We start from the raw sequence: 20,878 nt of genomic DNA, 5'->3' as shown, positions 1-20,878 counted from the left end.
AATGGCCATGACAGCTTTTCCTCGCCAAAATTTGGCACAAGTTTGGAGCGTTATTTAACCAACTTTCCGACAAGCCAGTATGACATGGTCGGTACCGATGGATTCCTTAGGTTTTCAACTTACAAACTCAAAATTGCAAGTTGCGTCAATGCATTAAAGAAATCAGTGGCGTTGAAACTAATTTGCATTGACGCGTTATTTTTGCGTTAAGCGTTATTATCTCATTAACTTTGACAGCCTTAATTCCTAATGAACATTTTTGTAGCGTCAGCAGGGGAGGGGTTAATAATGATACCTTGGATTATGAGTAGATTGCTATAAAGTTAGGAAATGGCACAATGGTTTAGTCTATTAATGCAAATACTATGTCCTCACCCTTTGCAGAAAATGTAAAAAAGGTGTGCAATAACCTAAAATTCAGCCTCAAAGCTTAGTGTGTAGTATAAGTTGACTACATCATTGGTGGAAGAAGTACACAGATCCTCTACCAATACAACAATCTGATAACACTCCATTAGAAGTGGAAGTCCTATGTTCAAATTCCTACTTAAGTAAAGGTACAGAAGTATTATCAGCACAAGATATTGTCTCTTGTGTCTGATATATTGTTATATATGACTTTATAAGATTGTTCCTACTGATGCATCAATGTTAGAGCAGCATTTTACGGTTGTAGCTGGTCAAGATGGATCTAGGTTTAACTACTTTATATACAGTTAAGTAGTTTACTGCAGTGGTTCACAACCTTAAGCATCACAAAACAAATCTAAAGGGGCATGACTGAAGGAGTACACACACCCACATACACTAATCTGTATTCATTTCTTTTAACTTGTCTATAACCCAACAGGTTGGGAACCACTGGTTTAGTCTTTAACAATGGATTGCATTTTTTAAAATTGCAAGTATCACATGATTGTTTTATATAAAATCTTAATCTGAAGAGTAACTATAGATGTCAAATAATAGTAGTGGACACCTCTGCTCAATTATTTTACATTACAGTACTTGAGATTTAGTTCCTTTCCACCACTGGACTACATTTTTTTTTTCAATGTTGAGTACAAACTAGCTTACATATCTCATTCTGAGACTAGAGTTTTGCTCCTCCCCAAAACAAGTCGATGTTAGAAGTAGTTTCAGAAGTGGAAATGCAAATGTGGCTTGCCATCATACTGTACTCTATACCATCCTCAAGCATTTAGCAGACAAGCGTATGCTCTTTACTCTCTACTTATCTTGAATACATCAAATGATTTTTTGAGCAGCAGAACCTTTCAGAAACTACACGCTGAAGAAAGTATAATAGTGGAAATAATATAAATTTTGCTGGATGTGTGTATCTGAGATACAGCGAGAACAGGGAGAGAAATAGACAGGAGCATGCGTGTGCGTGCACATCTGTGTGTGTACTCCATATCCTTGTCTGTGATGCAGTGTTATGTTGGGCTGACACTCAACCACCATACACTCTTAATTAGCGCTGCACTACCAGCGGGGAGTCCTCTCCCACTCCCACTCTCTTTCATCCATTCTTTTTTCTTCTACACCCCGGCAGCCACAGACTCAGAGAATCACTTACATTAAAAAGAAAGTGTGCAAAAATGTTTTTTACTGTGTCTTTGCAGCCAGCATGCTACGCCACATCGGGATTTTGGCATTCATTGCAGGCCTTTTTATCTTCAGTTAAATGAAAAAGAATTGTTTGTCAGCTCTGTTGCTTATTCTTAAAGATCAGTACGCTGCCCCAAAAAACTGTTTGAGAGATTATTTGACCCCTCTCTCCTCAGAGCCTCTTTTGTGCACTAAGTGGACAAAAATCGATTGGGTCTTGTGACGATTAGAGTGAGAGATACAAAGATGTACACGCACAAAAATACAGAATAAGAAAAGATATGGGACCATGCACAGCAGCCCAACAGCAACACAATACTGTTCTATTGCACAAGAATGCACAAGACCCTTGGTGCATCTTCAAATGACAACAGCAACTTGTCACTGGCAATGCGTTTTCTAAGGGTTTCTGCACACTTTCTGTTATCTTTAATGGTGGTATACAGCTCTTAAGAGGCTTTAACAACAGCTGATTGTAACAACCCAGCTTATGTTGCGATTCAGTGGTGCTAAAAATGGGACAGGACGGGACAAGTGCAAAATGTGTTGGTAACCTTTTTGAAAAATAAATCATAATCTCAGAATATATCTTTTTTTGAAATGTCTCTCCTTTCATAACCTCCTTGTTAAATCTTTCTTCATTATTTGTCCGAATGAATCGGTGCCAGCTGTAGTTGCTAGGAGACATCTGAAAAGCAACTGCAAAGCCCCAACGGCGCATGCTGTTCTCCACGCTAATGCTTGTCTCCACCTCGGCAGGTGTGGTTCTACAACCAGGCATGGCACGGCATGGCGTCCTTCCTCAGTGTGGCCAACAACGCCATCCTGAGAGGAAATCTGCCAGCAGGACAGGACCCCCGCCGGTATGGCGTCTCCGTGTCCAATCACCCGCTCAACCTCACCAAAGCGCAGCTCTCCTACGTGGCCATGTGAGTCATCAGACCGAGAAATAAAAGGGGTTAAAGGGTAGCTTCCAGGTCAGAGAAAATAGCGTAGGGAGTGTCGTGGCGTCTTAAATGTAAAACAGTGTTGTTTATAAATGTAGCCAAGGTAGTTGACATAAAAAGCCAGCATGGAACAACTTTACGTTTCAAATCTATATGGATAACACATGTGCACAGGGTGCTGAGGATCTAAGCATGTTAAAGAAACGTTCTATATTGTTTACAGTGCATGCTGCAATTATTTTAGAAAACTGCATCTGCACTTTTCTACATTTTCCTCTTGCTGGAAGACAGGATTTTTGAATTTTCTGACAATGCATCATGAGATGCAGAGGAGAGAGACTGATGGTGGCTGGGGAGCTGCAGAGAGATAAAGCAGAGTGAGAGGGACAGAGCAATGGAGTGGGAGAAAGAAAAGCGGAGACAGCATAGACAAAGGAAGAACAGATGAGTAAGAGACAATACAATAGAAAGCGTAAGACAGATAGATAGATGGGGGATTTGTGTGAGTATGCACAGATTTGGAGGCCCATGGGAGCCCCTTATGAGGATGTACCATATTTTTCTCCCGCTTTATCCCAGGGATAGCAGCAGAGCCGCTCCCCACGAGAGTCAGAGATTAATGACGTGCTAAATCACAACATATGGATCTAACTGCTCTGTGTGTACTGTTTTGTTTTGAGATTTTGACCAGTTTTTGTGAGCTGGTGTATTATATTATGCATTTAAGTCTGTTCAGAGATTGTGATCAACGCTTTTAATGGAAAGAAGTTGGAATACATCCCTCTGCAGCAAATTGCCGTACGGCGCCATAACCACAACTCCTGACATTATAAAGGCAATCCAGTGGCTGCTACCAATCACCATATAGTAGCAGTTTTATTCCAGTCGCTCGAGCCCCAATCCTCACTCAGGTATTTATGTAGTGATCAGGTGCTGACGACAGCCCTGAGTTAGAGGGGGGAGACTGCGCCAGGGTTAGGAGATAATTACGACGGCCTGCCTACGGTAGATTCAGGATGAGCCTCTTTTCCTCTCCACCTCTCTGTGCAGAGTGTGACGACTACAATTTATGAACTATGATTTCCAGATAAGCTTGGACACTTCTTCATTGTTGAATAAGTGTGCAGGTTGCAGACAAGAATGGTGGGGGAAAGAAGGGCAGACTTTTAGCAGATGACTAAGCACTATGGAATTAGGTTGCTTCAATATAGTTCATATGAACAATGGATCAAATGATAATGTGAAAAATGGTAAGCCCATAAAGAATTGTCACCCTACTCTGCAGTTCCTCTCAGCCTTAAAGCTTATTGTTTTGTTTTTTAAGACCCGCAAATTATACTCATACCAACCCCATTTTTTCAGCAGTAGCACCTCTACGCTACATGCCCTGCAACTACCGACAGAGTTAATGACTAGCTAGTGAAGAAAGTCCAACATCTAGCAGCTACACTCAGATCTTTTTTACAGAAGTTGGTGAGGAACAAAACTAAGCTAAAGGGAGAAACAGAACTCTGCTAATGTTCCTCTGCAACTACCAGATGTCTAAATAGGAAAGTGTTTGCTAAGAAATTTGCCATAACAACGTTACAAAGTGATTGCATGTTGTTTTCAACTTGTTCTGCTTCCCTAAGTGGCCAAAACAAACGCAATGCTGCTTTAAGAACATTTGTAGTGTGAGTAATTCAGTAATTGTCGTTTGAAGGGGAGGAACATTGCGTGATGAGCATGACAGGAAGGGTGCTTGATTTTATCTTGTATTCACAGAAAAATATGAACACAATGGTTTCAGAGCTGCAAAAAGCCATTTATATGAAAGTTGAATGGTGTAATTTAAGGTAAAGTGCCCACATTTTTGCTGTAGGTAGCTGTCATTGTGGTCGTGATGTCTACTATAATTTGCTTGCCAACAGCCAAAGTAAAGTCCCTGAATTACAGAGAGCTAAGAAAGCCACCACTTGACTCAAAGTGTTTCCTGTCGTGTACAAACAATCCTAAATTTAAGGGAAAGTCAGCCTTAAATTGAATTTATATTTCTAATTGACACCTATTTAATGTCACGGAGAGCCGTTCTATGGATAATAGCTCCAATGACACCAATGACTTGTTCCCTCACCAGGTTTTAGACACCAAAATTGCAGCACACCTTCTAATTTGAAGTGACACTCCCCTCTAGTGCGCTTTCAATGCAAATGATGTCATGAGCCATTCAAATTGTGAACATATGCAGATGGAAAGAAAGGCGATGCATACACCTATTGAAATCTGTGTGCTTCATCTGCATTGGCAAGAAAATAGGACCTTCCAGTGCTCTATCATTTTCGGAAATGTCAGACTTTGGCACAGTTTTTATTATGGAGATACATGTATCACCTCTTAATTGCTCGGGAATATCAATTTGGCAACTGACAAAAACTTCTGCTCTCCCACCCTGTTGAATTTGATGTGTCATTTGGTTACACTCAGCAAATTAACATTGTTTCTGATTTGTGCACGCCATCTGCAAAAATATGCCATTTAAAAATCATATACGGTTGAGCTGCTGAATTAATTGTAATATGCTTCTACCAAAATTGAAATGGTTCTCTACATTGTCTACATAATATAAATGACAACCCGAATGTTGTGCCAGGAGCTTCAGGTTTGATAATTATCTCATGCTTTCAGCCCCCCCACTACACTTTAACATTTAAGGCTGAGCCCTGCAGCCCTCGTCATTAAAAAAATCTAAAGGAAAGCAATAGATCTGGCGAAGCTGTACTCCCACTGCTCATCTTTCTCGCTCCTCCATTATTAGTTAATTAGCAGATTGCTTGTCCTCTTCTTCACAGCAATTAGCCAGCTTCAAACATTCAGGGTAGATCATTCACAGCGTTGTCCCCTACATTATCTCCCCACCCAACCAGAGCACACGGCCCTTGAAACCTGTTGAAGTGTGGGCTGGCACCCACCGCGGTAAATGATTTCATATTTATATGTTCTAATTGCGTCTGGTTGGCGATGATAAATGCAGCCATGTAGCCACACAGGGTAACTTATTTAATATGCTAATTACACAGCAGGAAATCATGTGAGAGATTATTGCGGGCCGAGGGTGAGGGTGACAGTGTGGGGGGTGGGGGGGGGTTTAAAGAATACACCACAGTGTCATCCGATGCTAATTGGGCAGACACAACGGAGGACACACTCAAAGCTAGGATGGCAGAAATGAAGATATACGACAGTGAAACAAAGGTCAAAGTCTTGGAGGAGAAAGGGACAATTTGTTTCTAACGTGAAAGAAGGAGACTGTAGCCGTGTCTCCATTCACATATTTTTATTCACATTTTGAAGTAGAATTAGAAAAGCTGTATGGACGCGGCAAAACACGATAAAACTTCTCAATTGCAAAAAAAGTTGTTTATGCCTTTGTTGAAAAAGACATCCATCCATCCATCCATCCATTTTCTTCTGCTTATCCGGGGCCGGGTCTCGAGGGCGACAGGATTAGCAGGGACGTCCCTCTCCCCAGCAACGTTTTCCATCTCTTCCTGGAGGACCCCGAGGCGTTCCCAGGCCAGACGAGATGTATAATCTCTCCAGCGTGTTCTGGGTCTATGAAAAAGAGATGATGCGCTAAATGGGTTATGGAATATTCTGCCGAATATATTCTGACGTAGCGAACATTTAACTCACACGACTGATAATCTGTTTCCGCTGTCGGTGTCCTCTTGGATATTCCCATAACGTGCAAATGCTTATCTTCGTCTCCAGACATTATGAAACTTGGCCAATACTACCTAACATGAAAGAACAATTAAAACTTGTCCAATTGAAACAAATTCCTGAAGACCTCTCTCCGATATTCTCTCGTAGACGGTTAAATGGCTGAGCCGACTTGTTTTATTTGCAACCTCTACGTCTTCTAGTTTACTATGTAAGCCATGCAAGCCTATAGCGCCAACTTCTGACAAAACTACGTACAAGTGTATTCGTTCCAAACCAGTTGATGGGTGATGCGCCTAATTCACATTTCTTTTTTTGCGACTTTTCAAAAGTCTGCAAAGAATTCGCTTGATAATTGAATGGAAACTGGAAATCTGGTCAAGATTTTAAAATGCACTACTCTTTTATATTTACCTGTTGACTGGTTTCCCAAGGATCCAAGAGAAGCTACGATTTGAAGGTAGCATAAAGGCCGATCATGGTTTCAGAAGGCTAATGACCTTTAAAAGCTTTTTTATTACATACAAACAGCATTGTCAGTGCTTTCCATTAATGTATGTAAGGCTAATATCTGATGAAGTCATCAATACTAACACAGGCTTGAAACATTAGTTATAAAGATTATTTCTGTAGGTGTAACAAATATGTGTTTAAATGTGTCCTAACATTGCAAAGTAATGTTTATTTTCTTACAGGAAATGAGCCAAATGCTGCTTCAACATTATTTAAGTGTCATCTGTCTCATTTCCTGATAACAAGAGAACAAACCACAGGCCTGTTTCCGCCATCTGTAACCGTTTCTATCATTTCCACTGACGCCAGTGTGGTAGTTATTAATATTTTTTTGGCAAAGGAAGTAAATGTGAATGCTGTGGTGTACAGCGATAACTAGCGCCCACTGAAATTGAAGATGAAGCGACCTGGTATTCCCTCTGAAATACATTAAAATGCAGCGAATATCACACTAGAGCTTTAATCACTTTCATTGAAAGCATGAGACCATTTAATTTAGATTTCAATTGAGTTAAAGTTCTCTATTTCATAAAGATATCTCATATTCCAATTCATGTGGACACTTTGATCCTTACAGTACCCTGAGGTAAGGGCTTACATATTTTCGCACATATGGAAACAGTATGACCATCCAATTAACCTGTGTTGCAATGCAGTCATTTACTTCTTTGTGACAATGTTTTGCTCACTTCAAAAAGGACATTTTCAGAGGCAAGAAACACATCATGTACGTCACAGAAATTAAACATTTTGTACAGAGTTTCACGGACAAAGCTTAATCTCCGCTCTTGTTGTGGTGTTTCTTTTTTCCAGTGTCCTGGTACACACTAATAGCTCTCCGGTCAACTTCCTGTTTGCTTTGCTCTATTCAATCACAGGGCCACAACCTCAACTGACGTGGTGGTGTCCATCTGCGTTATCTTTGCCATGTCCTTCATCCCTGCCAGCTTTGTCCTCTTCCTCATCCAAGAGAGGGTGAACAAAGCCAAGCATCTGCAATTTGTCAGCGGAGTAAACCCAGCTGTCTACTGGTTGGCCAATTTTGCCTGGGACATGGTAAGCACCGGCTCCATCAGGCTGCTGTATCACCTCTTAATTGATGGTAGCATCTTAGCATTGACACTTATTTACACGCTGAATAAAAACCTAGGTAAAAACTATAAGACATGCTTGTTACCGTGACTCATCCCACTCCGGTTCCAGTGCCGTAGGCCTTACTTTACCCTAGTTTGATAATCTACTGTACTATCCTGAAGATTTTTATCCACCTAAGGCTGTATGTTAAAAAAAAAAAAAAGCATCCACTGTAATTGATAATGTTGCTTTGACACTGCTGACTTCTGGGAAAAAAGCTTCCCCGGAGCAACAGTTATTGGTTGAGGCGTAATTATTGACACGGGCTGCCCCCGCTGGTTACACTCAACAGGCTTCTCGACAGTTTCCCTGAGGCGTTATGGAAGCAAACATTTTATCAGGTGCAGAAATGGCGTCGGGACGCTCATCATTATGGTGGATAAATGCTGTCTGAGTGGAAGACAAATGTACCTAAGGAGCCAGTCTAGTGATTCTAGCCTGAAGCTCTCTGCATTAGTATACATACTCTATCAACAGGGAATCCAGGTTGGAAAGTATGTCAGCGTAAAGTTTTTCTGTGAACTGTAAATAAATATGCATCTATGTATATTGATACTATTTATTTTATCTATACTACGTCATTTATTCACCAGTGGAAATGTTTTAAAAGAGCTCTGCACCCAAAGGGAATATTACACCTACAAGTAAAAGCATTTTTTTTCCAGTCTTCTTTTGATATTGACTGGATTTCAACAAATACTGAATAAATATTTGTCTCTTTCCCTGAAAAATGTCTAAAATCATTGTAGAGTTCAATGTGTCATTGAGCAACCACTTGCCTCAAACACAAGAGAATCAGACGGGTCTGTTATTCAGTGAATTCATTAGAAATTAAAGGGGGGTGTATTTGAGTGCATAATTATATAATAAAAATGTTAAAGGCCACTATTTTATGTCATCACTAATGCCTCGAAAAGCAACTTCTTAATAATGCTCTGGCCTCTACTTCTAGCTGCTTATTTTTTTTCTTTACTTGTTTTTTTTTTTTTCTGACAGTGTAACTACTTCATCCCATGCTTGATTGTGATCGTGATCTTCCTCTGCTTCCAACAAAAAGCCTACGTTTCACCTCCTAACCTGCCTGCTTTGATTCTGCTGCTTCTTTTGTATGGGTAAGTAAATTAAAAACTTCCAATACAACCTTCAATTTGCTCTCGAAAGTTTGATTTTCAGTCAGTTTATGAGTGATAGCAGGTTTGGATAGGACGGATTGTTCCTTACTCACTTAGATACTTCTTAGATAGCCCTTTTCTCCACACTTTTCAACAACATCACAAATACTGTATATTCTATTCTGCGTCCGCTAGTTTGAGCACTTCATGAAGGCTACAAGGTGACCACACGTAGTCTATTTAATGAAATTAACAAATGTACATAGGAAGAAATTATCATATTTTAACAGGCCAACGTATCCTCATACAACGGTTTGTTTGATATCTTAAGAAAAGTTATTCCTAATTGTTCATGTATGTTTTCCTACGAATGTCCAGCAACGCATGTCAGTTTAAGCTCGTTCCATACAAACAGTCTTTTCAAAATAAACTTCTGTCTTTACAGGAAACAACTTGGTTAGATTTAGGCAACAAAACGACTTAGTTAGGTTTAGGAAATCATCGTGGTTTGGTTTAAAATATCTCCGGAAGTGGCGTAAGTTACGTACAGAAGTTACGTGTCAAATAAATGAACGTTGACCTGGTTTCACATGGGGTACAAACATCGGTCTCCTGGGAGAAAGTCTGGTGTTTTTTGACCCACCTATCCACCCCGACATCCTCTCTATGTTGCGTTTGTTGCTTTTTATACTTCCTGGTTCATGATTACTTTTGTAGATATTTTCGTGTATGAGAACAGCCTGAACAGGAATAAGGGGTAACATGTTCTTGGTTGACAAAATTAGATCTTTGGAGTACATCATCTATAGTTTTGAGATATTGGCCCACTTTCCTAAAATGTAGGGGTAACTGCTACTATGCACTATTCCAGGCAAAATGTGCAATGTACCGGCTGTTGCATCATTGTCCGTCTGAGTTCCCAAGGGAAAGCCAACGAAAATCAATATGTCGATGAGGTGTTACATGTAGAACACCCAACACGATCAGTCATATCACGAAGCATACAGTAATGGGTCGCATTTCAAAAAAGTAGAAGCCAAATCAAAGAGATTTGGAGGCTGACCTTTAAACACTGTACACCTACAGATGAACCATTCTTAAACACTTCAAATGTTGTGGTCCATTAGATCTCTTTTTCTATTTCAGCCTGCGTGCCCATAATCCTTCTGAACTCATTCATAAAATGCAATTTGAGATATTGAACTGTTGTTTACTTCAGTGAGCAAAACCTTGCTTCCACTACCTCTAATACTGAACTTGAACTACTGCGGGCCAAGTGTGGGTGGCATTTATTGTTCGGCAGCAGTGTTTTATGGGTCACTTACTGAACATGCAAATGATCGGAAGAGGCTGCTGGGTGATGCCAGGAAACGGTACAACTGACTGGTAATCTGCATTTATGAATTGGAAATGGCGTAAATTCTGCGAACATGAAATTGGCCACCGCTGCCACATAAAAATCTTGTGTTGGGTTTAATGAGTGTTAATCCTCAGGCTAAGTGCTTTTTTTTATTTTGACTCTGTCTGTACAGTAGTCTGTTCATGTGACGGTGTGTTGTGTTCTGTAGGTGGTCCATCACCCCCATGATGTACCCCGCCTCCTTCATCTTCAGCGTGCCCAGCACAGCCTACGTGGTGCTGACCTGCATCAACCTCTTCATTGGTATTAACGGCAGCATAGCGACCTTTGTCATGGAGCTCTTTGATGATGATGTAAGTGGCGGCCACACACAAACACACATTTTCTGGAAAAGATGAGACTCGCATACATATATGCACATTTTGAGCCCAGTGGAAGACTTCCTGTGAAGCAGCAGGCATCCAGGCTCCCATAGCTGCATACAAAATATATTTGGAAGCTATATAGCAGTGGATGGATAATTGACTTAAATCATAGATAAACACTCAGTGTTTTTCGAAGCTTCCATACGCATGTGGGTGAAGTGAAGTGAGTACCCACCTGGTATAACTTTTAATATATTTCCTTTGTCCTCTCAAGGATTTTTCAAAGGAGTTATTTTCCCTATTCTTTTTAATGTTTAATCGTTTGGTGGGAATCGGGTCTTCGGAGAACTTTCCTCATCCATCTTTCAGCAAGTGCTCATTTTAACTGCAAGCTGCTTCTAGTCTCGGGGGAATCAAAAGACAAAGACACCAAAAAGACCTGCATAAGTAATGGAGAGCTTAGGAAGAGTGAGGGAGAGGGATGTTGACTGTCAGTCATTTTACTTTTGATTAGAATTTAAGAGACATTTCATTAAAAAACAAGAGAAATTGGCCTATTCTGACTATACAATTTGTGTCACAGCCGGAGCTCTCAATAGGACCACGGGGCCTCACAGGTTGTGATGATTGAGAAAATGATCTACGTCTCTTGGTCTCCTCTTGTAATTTGATTTGTAGACGTAATTGTCATTTGCACAATTAGCATACATCATCCACTTTTGGATTTTTTTTTTGTTCACTTCACATTTTTAGCCTGGCGCTGATCATCATCATTCCTTGTCAACAGACAGAATGTCGTTCCACTCTCTGACAAGCTGCTTATCCATCTGACGCTTCATCAGAATGTCTCCCACGGCTCTGATCCGACACTTCAGACTGAGCGTAATGTTGTCTCGGAGACTTTGCCTCCGCCGACACGCCTGCCTCCGACTTGATGTTTTCTCTGGCGCCAGCGCTCGGCTATGGCATGGGATGTTTCCCGTCTCCTAACGAGGCTGCCTCATTTGCATTGTGATTCCATTACCACCAACATTCATTATCAATTTGTGTTTTTCGGCTGGCATTGTCTGTCTGTCATTGTCTGGCATTTTGTCGTCTCTGCGTTCACTTTATTTATTGATACGGAGTTAGAGGGGCATATTACTCATAAAGGGTGCCATTGGTAATAATTTAATGGACAGCATGTTGCCCACTGGCGGTGTAAAGGGACGGATTTATTGCGCTCTTCTCTTGTCCAAGGCAGTAGCGACAGAGATAGTGTTTCTCTCAGACTTGACAGGGACAGAGGTCCATGGTAATTCTGCTAATCTGACTTGATTTCACCGCCGATAAGAGAAACTGATGGGTCGACATCAATCAACAAATGTTACAACTCTCCAGGTTTCCGCTGCTTAGAGCGGATATCTCTCGGGAACAGACTCTTCACAAAATAGCTAGCGTCAGTGCCCCGGCGTGCCCCAGTTAGGCAGACAGGGTAGATCCTACACCTGACAGCTCAATCCAGTCTTCCCCTTTTTTTGCGACTTCTACCGTCTCAAAGCTTCGTCTCATCGTTTTTAGACTCCTCAGCGGTGGCATTAGTTAAACAATGTCGCTCAAAAGTAGAAGCCACGGGCTTCAATCTGTTCCCTGTTTTCAAGCACAGGGTGAATCTAGATCCCTTTTGGGCATAGCACTATTTTTTTTCTCCAAGAGAGGAAGCAGAGCTGCAGTGTGTTACAAACTCAGTGCCCCAGTTTTGTCTCGAGACCAATGGGAGATTTTCTTCCCCTCAAGACTGTCCACCTCCCTGTGGATTACATCAATCCCAGCCTGCCTTGTATGCTTGAAGCAGTGTCTGAGTCAATACCTCCACCACGTGCCACTCCGAGATAACCACAGGCACGGATAGATTTTCCAGGATAAACATACAGGTGTGGCCAGGTACTACCTGCCTCATGTAGTGTAATTGGAGTGTATTGTGTCCAGCATCCTTTATTGGCAGGGTGTTTAGAATAGGCATTAACGTCGGTCTTTTTATATGACATAACAGAAGCAAGGGCTCCTGCTGACTAACTCTATTTTTTTTCTCCACCCATTTTTTTTACAAAAAAATAACCAGCATATGCGACAACTAAAGCACACATTTAGAGAAAACTCGGTGGTTGATAGAGCTCCCGCCTTTCCACAAGAACCACAGTAGCTCAAAAAAACATGAATATCATCTGCAGAAAATATCTAACTCAACTCTTTGAGCCATATATTGTGTCTGTCTGCTCTCATTGTGATTCCCAGCATTATGAATGGAGCCGTGCTGTGGGAATAAGCACAAGTAGCGATATGGGTCAGATAAGTGCCTCGCAGACTATACCACCTTCAAAACCATTTGAAAATGATTTATGGGCATATGGCACAAACGTAAGGAGGAAAATTGTCCAGCATTTCATCATTTCCAACTAAGAGCCTCTTAGATGTCCTTGATGAACACCCAGTCAGGTGAAGATGTGTTATTTCATGTATTGATCTCGAATTAGGTTTCGCTTTCTTCGCATTCCTCTTCCAGACGGATGGGCCGCATTCAGCCAAGGTCATAGCTGGTTGTTTATTCCAATTTCTTTATCTCTGTATAAGTGTTATAAAGAATGTAGGTTCCTTCAACAAATCTCAAGACGTGTGTGTTAACATTTCCATAGGTTTGCGAACAACCAAGGGATAAAAATACGTTTGACATTAAATGTTTGCACACAGTAAAGATAGCGTTAATGTCATCTTTAGTTATAAATCCCTCTGCTACACTGAACTGCAGCTGCAAAGATTGTTCTCGTTTTCATATTTAAATTAAAATCTTAAGCTTACTGTATTGAAAGGAAGATATCAATTAAAAGTCAACATAACAAACTGGTTAAAAAATACACTTAAGAGTAAACTGTTTATTAGAATTGCTAATGTAAATGAATGTTCCTGAATGCACCTGAGCTCCCTTTAGTATGAGCTATTACAAGAATTAGAAATAAAACAAATGTCAGTGTTGTGCTTTATTGGCATGATCTGAAACCAAACCTGTCTACAAAATGATGTTCCCATACAACTAAACTGCATTCTCAATCAGGTTTAAAGGGAAACATATTTCCTCCCGGATTACGGTCACAGTTTTAAACAGTTTTAAATATGTGGTTAATGTTTTAAATTGAAACAAAACTAAACTAAAACGCAACAAAACGACTTGGTTAGGTTTAGTAAAAACACCATTGTTTGGCTTAAAATAAGAATGTCTGTTACGTTATTTATGTTACAAACGTAAATTAAAATAATATTGATTACTTTCTCACTGGACATGAGCAGCGGTCTCCTGGGTGAAGGTCCTGTGTTTGTTTGACCCACCCCGATTCTCCTCCCTACGCGGACTGTCTATCATTAAAAGCGTATTTGTGATATGTCAAAAACAAACATAAATCAGGAGAAGATTATGAGGAGACCAGGCTGTCTGAACCATATTCTGGATGTTATGAATACTGATGTATTGATTAATGAAAGTGATACAATTTTTAAAAGATCTCCCTTATTGTACTCGTAGCTAAGAATTGCGATTACAGTTCTTTGTACCCTTAAGTGTCCAAGCAGACATATAAATGTAGATAAAAGGAGGAATGAATTATTGTTGAAGACCTTGGCGGACATCTGAAGGTTTGATTTGGCATTATGATCAACGATCTCTGCCAACGATATCTGCCTTAGAGAAACTAGGACAGTGACCACCAACACATGCAAAGAAAATCATCTCACCGTTATGCATGTGTCCACTTTTGATCTTGAACATCACTGTATGTTTTTCCACAAGGGGAGAACATTAAGTTAGATCGCTTTCTTCTTTTTGACATGGAAGCTCTTGTATGATGTTTTATGAACAATAATATATAAATTAAAATGTGTAATTGTTTTGCAGCATAAAAATTTAAAACCTTCCAAGATGGGGTTGAGCCTAAAGGACGTTGCATGCAAGATATCAGCATAGCTCTTCATCTTGAATTTGGAGGTACTCTACAGTAGCTTTGTCACCTTTCTGATCAGATTTGGTCATGCCTTCTCTTCCATGATCACGTGGAAGAAGAAGAAGTGATGAAAGAAAGTGCACCATGAAACGTGTGAGTTTTGTAGTGGTGTTGTATGAGGTACTTATCCATAGTCAGTGTATTACCTACAGTATACGACGGTCAGCACGCCCCCAGTTTGGAGAAACAGACAGTAGTAACCGCACGGGAACAAAGCAATGTACTGCTGTGGACGGAGCTGGCAGCAAAACGTATTTTAGCCAAAAGAAAGGCCCACCTAAAAGAAATCAATAACAGTTTAAGTTTCAGCTATATTTTTAATATTTACCTCGCTGTGAGACAAATATACAGTCTATGTTTCTGACGAGGAACTGAAGCCGTTATCTATGTTCTCGCTAAAAGCAACCAGACTCCATTGGGAAAAAAAGTTATTTTATTCTTCAATGTCACACAATAGCACAAACTAACCGCTAACCTGGCTCCGATCAAAGGGGACAAAATCCACCTACATCAACTCACTAATTACTATTATCTTGTTTTTTTTGTACAAAAAACAAAGTATAAAAAGGACAATTAGCCATTTCACGGCCGGACTACTTCTTGGCCGGGACCAGTTGCCTGGCAACCAGTGGAAACTACAGAAAGTTACTAACACAAGGAATAACATATTAATTAGTGAACTTGAGAGGTGTTGGTTGATGGATTTTATTACCTTTGGACAAACCCCTTGTTTGCAGTCTTTATGGTAAGCTAAACTAACCAGCTGCTGGCTCTGACTACATATTCACCATAGAGACATGATAGTGTTATCCAGCAAATAAGCATGTCTCACAAAATGTTGTTTAAAAAGACGAGAGAGATCTAGTAAAGGTACTTGACAAAAATATCTTTAAATATGGCATTTCCATTGTTGTTGTTTTTTTTAAGGCTGACCAGCTTCATTTGCTCATCCTCAACTGCCGAATGAAAGCTTACTCAGTGGGACTCATAAATCACGGAGCGGTTACACACACCCATGAATAAATTGTGCGACAACAATGGCCATCATCTGGAAATCTTGCACACAGCTTTAACAAAATGCACTGCCGCCCCCGCCCCGCCTACTCTTTGCTCGGGCTCGCCCAAAAACAGAAATGATGAATTTATGGTCTTCCTGGACGTATGCGAGAGCTTTGAAGACTATGCTGCAATGAAGCAGTATGCATAATGCATGAACTTGCTTTTGAACGCCATGCCACGCCAGACGTAGTCATATTTGGTCTTCCCTCTCTCTGCCGTTTCCTCCCTCATCCCCTGCTTCCTCCCTGACTTACTGTACTCCCTTCCTCATTTGAGCCAGTTTGTTAGAGCCCAGTCCATTGTGTCTTCATTGAATTAATTATTGCTTTTGTGCTTTACTAGGCCGCCACTGAATTGTGGCCTCAGGGAGGAGGAAAATGAGAAAGGGGCAGTACAATTTTGGGGAGAAAGACAAGTTGTAATGCCCTGTCAGGATAAAACTAGCTTTTTATGCATGCCTTGTGAAACGGTGTTTTTGTGAACACTATCAGAGGAAAGAACAGAGGCAGACACACAGAGAGCGTCTCCTCGGGTGCTCCTTCTACCCTTAGTTATGATTTTAGGGATGAACATCTGCTTACCCGAGCACCACCTCATCAATTTGTGTTTACACATACTGTATGCTTGCTACCTCACAGATCACGCAGCGTGTTCCTTAACATTTGCTAAATTACAACATCAAGAAGGTTGATGAACTTGGATGCTCTGTGCTTCCTCCGCGTGGCATTTGGAGCCCCGCAACACAGCAACGCGCAGCATGCAAATGGAGTGCAGGATGTTTTTTTAATTATCTATGCTTGCGTCAGGGCAGTACAGTACGCACCGTACTTCCAAACCTCTCCCGCCGCTGGCCCTGCTGATCCAAGGCGGCGAGTCAACATCTTGGACTTGTGCTTAGCTAATTCCCGACATTCAAAGCTTTTACATGCCACTAATTAGTATTTTGTTTGTGTGCATTTTCCTCAACAGAACATCTCCCGCATCAACGACATAGTGAAGCAGGTGCTGCTGATATTCCCACATTTCTGTCTGGGCAGAGGGCTAATTGACATGGCCAAGAACCAGGCAATGGCCACCCTCTTCAGCAGTTTTGGTAAGAGGCCACCACCACTGTGACTGCATAACTAATCCTCATCTTTACAATTAATGTTGTGTAATATTACGTTGTAAGATTATATTTCGCTCAAACAAAAAACATGAAAACATCTGCCAAGTGGGTGCGATAATTATTTTGTTATAATACTGTACACATGTTGAACCTTTTCGACTAAAGTGACAATATTTTGATACCATCTGATACCAATAATACAGAACATGCATGAGCCCAATCATGCAATTTTCAGTGGTGTCACTTTTCTCCGTTTTACCAGCGCAAAATCTCAGTGCTGTACTTTAGCAAAGAAGGACAAACAGTATTTGACTGTGTAGCTCATAAAAAGACCAGAAACCTTAGTGAATATCCCCCATTGTGCGTATTCTTGCTATAAAACATTTGCAAAGCCAATTTCTGTCCATGTTTACTTGCTAGCAGTCTTCTTCCTCGCTGCTTATTCTGGTGCATTTCTTTCTTCCTCTAGATCAGGTGGCAGGAATGTGTACCGTGTGATTGTAGGCATGTAGGAGAACTAACGAAATAGGGACCTACTCCTAAAAACATTCCTACATTACACAGCACTACTAATGGTCACTTTAATTAACCATTAATTAAATAAATTGTGAAAGTGTGTAAGGGCTTAGAACATTATGATGGAAATATACGATGATCATCGCGATGCTTTATCATGTTTTATTAGTTGCTGCAGTAATTTTGGGGGTTGATACCATTTGTTACACAGGTTTGGTGCTAAATTTAACAATTTGTTTTTTACAATTTGATAATTCTTAAAAATGATCAATAATCCCTCCAAAAATCCAACATTAAGACACCAAGACCTTGAGGAACACCATAGAAAAAACGATGCTGTGTTCATTTGGTTTAAAAAACTTTTGACATTTGGACATTTTTGCAAGAATTGCCTTTTTCAGCGATTGGATTGGACTTCTGTTCTGTAAACTGCTCAGAAACCCTCTTATTGTTAATCTACCTAGGAAAGCCATCCATCCTCTGAATGCCCCAGGTCTCCACTTTGTGGTTGTAAAGTTTCATGAGGCTGGGATTATCCTAGAGGTCATATAATACAGTGAGGTCAAATTTGAAAAAAATGTTTCACTACAATGAAATGGCTAATATGTGTATGAACATCATCACACATGAATACAATTGGGCTCATTGAATCCACAAGAGTCTAAGCTTTACATTGAGACCCAATTTATGCAATTCCAAGACCGTTTAGGGACCCCAGTATGTAGAGATATTCAAACACACCATTTCAGAACAGGCGAAAATAACACATTTATACTGCATGCATAAAAGTGCATGTTTTTTTTGCCCCAAACTGCATGTGATTATCATAAAGTGGGCATATCTGTAAAGCCAAGACTCGTGGGTACCCATAGAACCCATTTTCATTCACATATCTTGAGGTCAGAGGTCAAGGGACCCCTTTGAAAATGGCCATGCCAGTTTTCCCTCGCCAGAATTTAGACCAATTTTGGAGTGTTATTTACCCTCTTTCTCGACCTGGTAGAATGACATGGTTAGTACCAATGGATTCCTTAGGTTTTCTGAGCCTGTTACAGTCTCTGAAAGACAGCTGGTGCCCTCCTGGAGTGGGAGAGGTTAAAGTGACACTATACTATTTCATTTAAAATGCTAGGTCTTTATCCCACCAGTGCAAAAAGAAATATTTGACCAATAACACAGCTCCCAAACGTCCTCTAGAGCTCTCCTCTACTCTACATGTGTTACATTTACGCAGGAGACGGGCAGAAGAGGGGAACAGGGTTGTAGAGGTGGAGGCGGGGTTGAAGGGGGCCATCAAGAGGCACATGAAAGAGGAAGAGGAGTCTTATCTGTAGAGAGATGGAGCAGGAAATAGTGGCTTGAGGAATCATTTGCGACGGTGGCGGAGAGCAGGACGAGAAAAGCAATCACAACCTAAAAGGGCTGGTGTGGAGAGGGGCTATTTACCAGAGAATGAGACTGAAAGCTCTTTCGTTTTTCTTGTCTACTTACTCTGCCCCCTCGGGCTCGAGGGTTGTGGAATCTGAGTGAGGAAGAGAGAGAGGGGGAGCAGAATGATTAGAGTGGGGTGCTGTCACCGGTTTACTTAAGTGTTCATTACTAAAAAAAGGCTTCAACATGAAAAGTACAGGATATCATTGATTTCCTCGCATGGCATAAGTGACAGCATTTATTTTTTGCATTTTTTTTTTTAAGGCTAAGTGGCGTTTTAAACTGCTGGCTTTCACCAATGAATATGTCTGGAAAACACTTCAAAGAGCTGACAAATTCCCGCTCTCCTCTAACTTTTGACAAAGACATATTTGGCCGTCCATGAAAGAAAACACACATCTGGTAATGCCGGATGTAATGGCACTTTTTTGGAAGATGTTTCTGCTAAATCATACTCTGAGCTTGTAGATAAGGGCTGGATATTAACATGAAATGACACACAGTGATGATGCATTTAATTACTTACCCTTTTCTGTGTGTATTAACTTTGTTTATCACCATATTTTTGTTTTTTTTCCACTAATTTCTTTCCCTTTTATCAGGGGAAGACCGTTTCCAGGACCCGCTCAGCTGGGACATTGTGGGAAAGAACCTTTGCGCCATGTCCATCCAGGGAGTTGTCATGTTTACCGTCACCATCCTCATCCAGTATAAGTTCTTCTGCAAACCAAGGTAAAAGTAGCCGTCAACAGCTGTGAATTAACTCAAAATTGGCAGTTCGGTAGTCATGTTTCTTATTGTTGTAGTTCTTGTCCATGTTTTTAATAAAGTTGTGTGTTTCATCCAGTATTTGTTTCAGTCAGATAAACCATCCTCCCATATTCTCCCCCATTTAAATTAGTCATGTGCTGTACTTCATGTTCATTTTATATAAAACATCTGTTGCTCTGTGAATCTGTTTGGCAAATACTACCAATTTTCTTTTCTTTTTTTATATGGTGTTTACTTACTCCAAAAGCGAGGTTGCCATGGAAACTAATGCCTGTGGCTCCCACTATTTATGAAAATTGCCGAGATTGTTTCACAGAGCTTAAACTTTGACCGAGATAATTTGTCATGCGAGTTCATGTTAATTTTAATGAAGGGTGTTACGCCAACTGCGGTTGACTTCTCTCTGGCAGGCTTATTTCAGGGAAGTCATTATCTGCAGAGGAAGAGGATATCGATGTTGCTCGGGAACGCGAGCGGGTGTACGAAGGCAAAGCCCAGAACGACCTTCTGAGGATCAGCGACCTCACTAAGGTATTGTGCAGTGCATCTTTTTTAGCTCTTTCTAAAGTATTGCTCTGATTGCAGTGCATAGTTCCCACTTTGTTATTCAGTCATGTCTCTGTTTTTTTCTGGTCAGAGGTTGACTGGTTGCTTTATTCGTTTTTATCTCCTTACTCTTTTATAAAAATGTGAGATTCTTTTTAATTGTGTAAAAAAGTCCAACACAGAGAGAAAGTTTCTTCCCTCAGGCCGTCAGGATGCGAAACTCTGACCTCTATATATCCTTGGCCTCATCTTGCCCTCTGTGATTCTCTGCTATGCCCTGCACATTTGCATATTTGCACTCACGCAGTATGTGTGATATGTGTACATTTTTATATATTGATAAATTCCACAGCCCACCTACACACCAGGCCACTAAACACTTTGTATTTTAATACTTTTTCTTATCTGTATCTTTCTGTTCTACCCTTTATTTTTAATTCTTTATTGCACACTAGCCTTTTTAGCGCAGTATGCCACTTTGCGTTTCACCGCACACATTTTATGAGCATGGAAAATAAGTTTTTTCCCTCCTGTAATTAACTTCTAAATCTGAAATTGTATTATTTTCTGACATTATACAGTAATAACCTACACTACTTAGAACTTTTCAAAAGGGATTAATCTACTTTATCTGTGCAATGTGGATGTGTGTGAGTGGGAGGAGTATTTCGA

At 40.5% G+C, this 20,878-nt stretch overlaps 1 protein-coding gene across 1 annotated transcript in view; it reads left to right on the top strand.

Annotated features, from left to right (window-relative positions):
* Positions 1 to 20,878, top strand: part of LOC119482014 (phospholipid-transporting ATPase ABCA1-like) — a 191,122-nt gene that overhangs the window by 135,117 nt on the left and 35,127 nt on the right. The window contains exons 38-44 of the mRNA XM_037759373.1: positions 2,374 to 2,543; positions 7,655 to 7,832; positions 8,907 to 9,022; positions 10,591 to 10,735; positions 16,804 to 16,927; positions 19,492 to 19,621; positions 20,071 to 20,191. Of these exons, the coding sequence (XP_037615301.1) occupies positions 2,374 to 2,543; positions 7,655 to 7,832; positions 8,907 to 9,022; positions 10,591 to 10,735; positions 16,804 to 16,927; positions 19,492 to 19,621; positions 20,071 to 20,191 (984 nt within the window). The remainder of the gene's footprint in view (positions 1 to 2,373; positions 2,544 to 7,654; positions 7,833 to 8,906; positions 9,023 to 10,590; positions 10,736 to 16,803; positions 16,928 to 19,491; positions 19,622 to 20,070; positions 20,192 to 20,878) is intronic.

The sequence above is a fragment of the Sebastes umbrosus genome, chromosome 22 (assembly GCF_015220745.1).
Source record: "Sebastes umbrosus isolate fSebUmb1 chromosome 22, fSebUmb1.pri, whole genome shotgun sequence".
In the NCBI taxonomy this organism is placed as follows: Eukaryota; Metazoa; Chordata; class Actinopteri; order Perciformes; family Sebastidae; genus Sebastes; species Sebastes umbrosus.
This window is presented reverse-complemented; position numbering and strand designations above follow the sequence as displayed.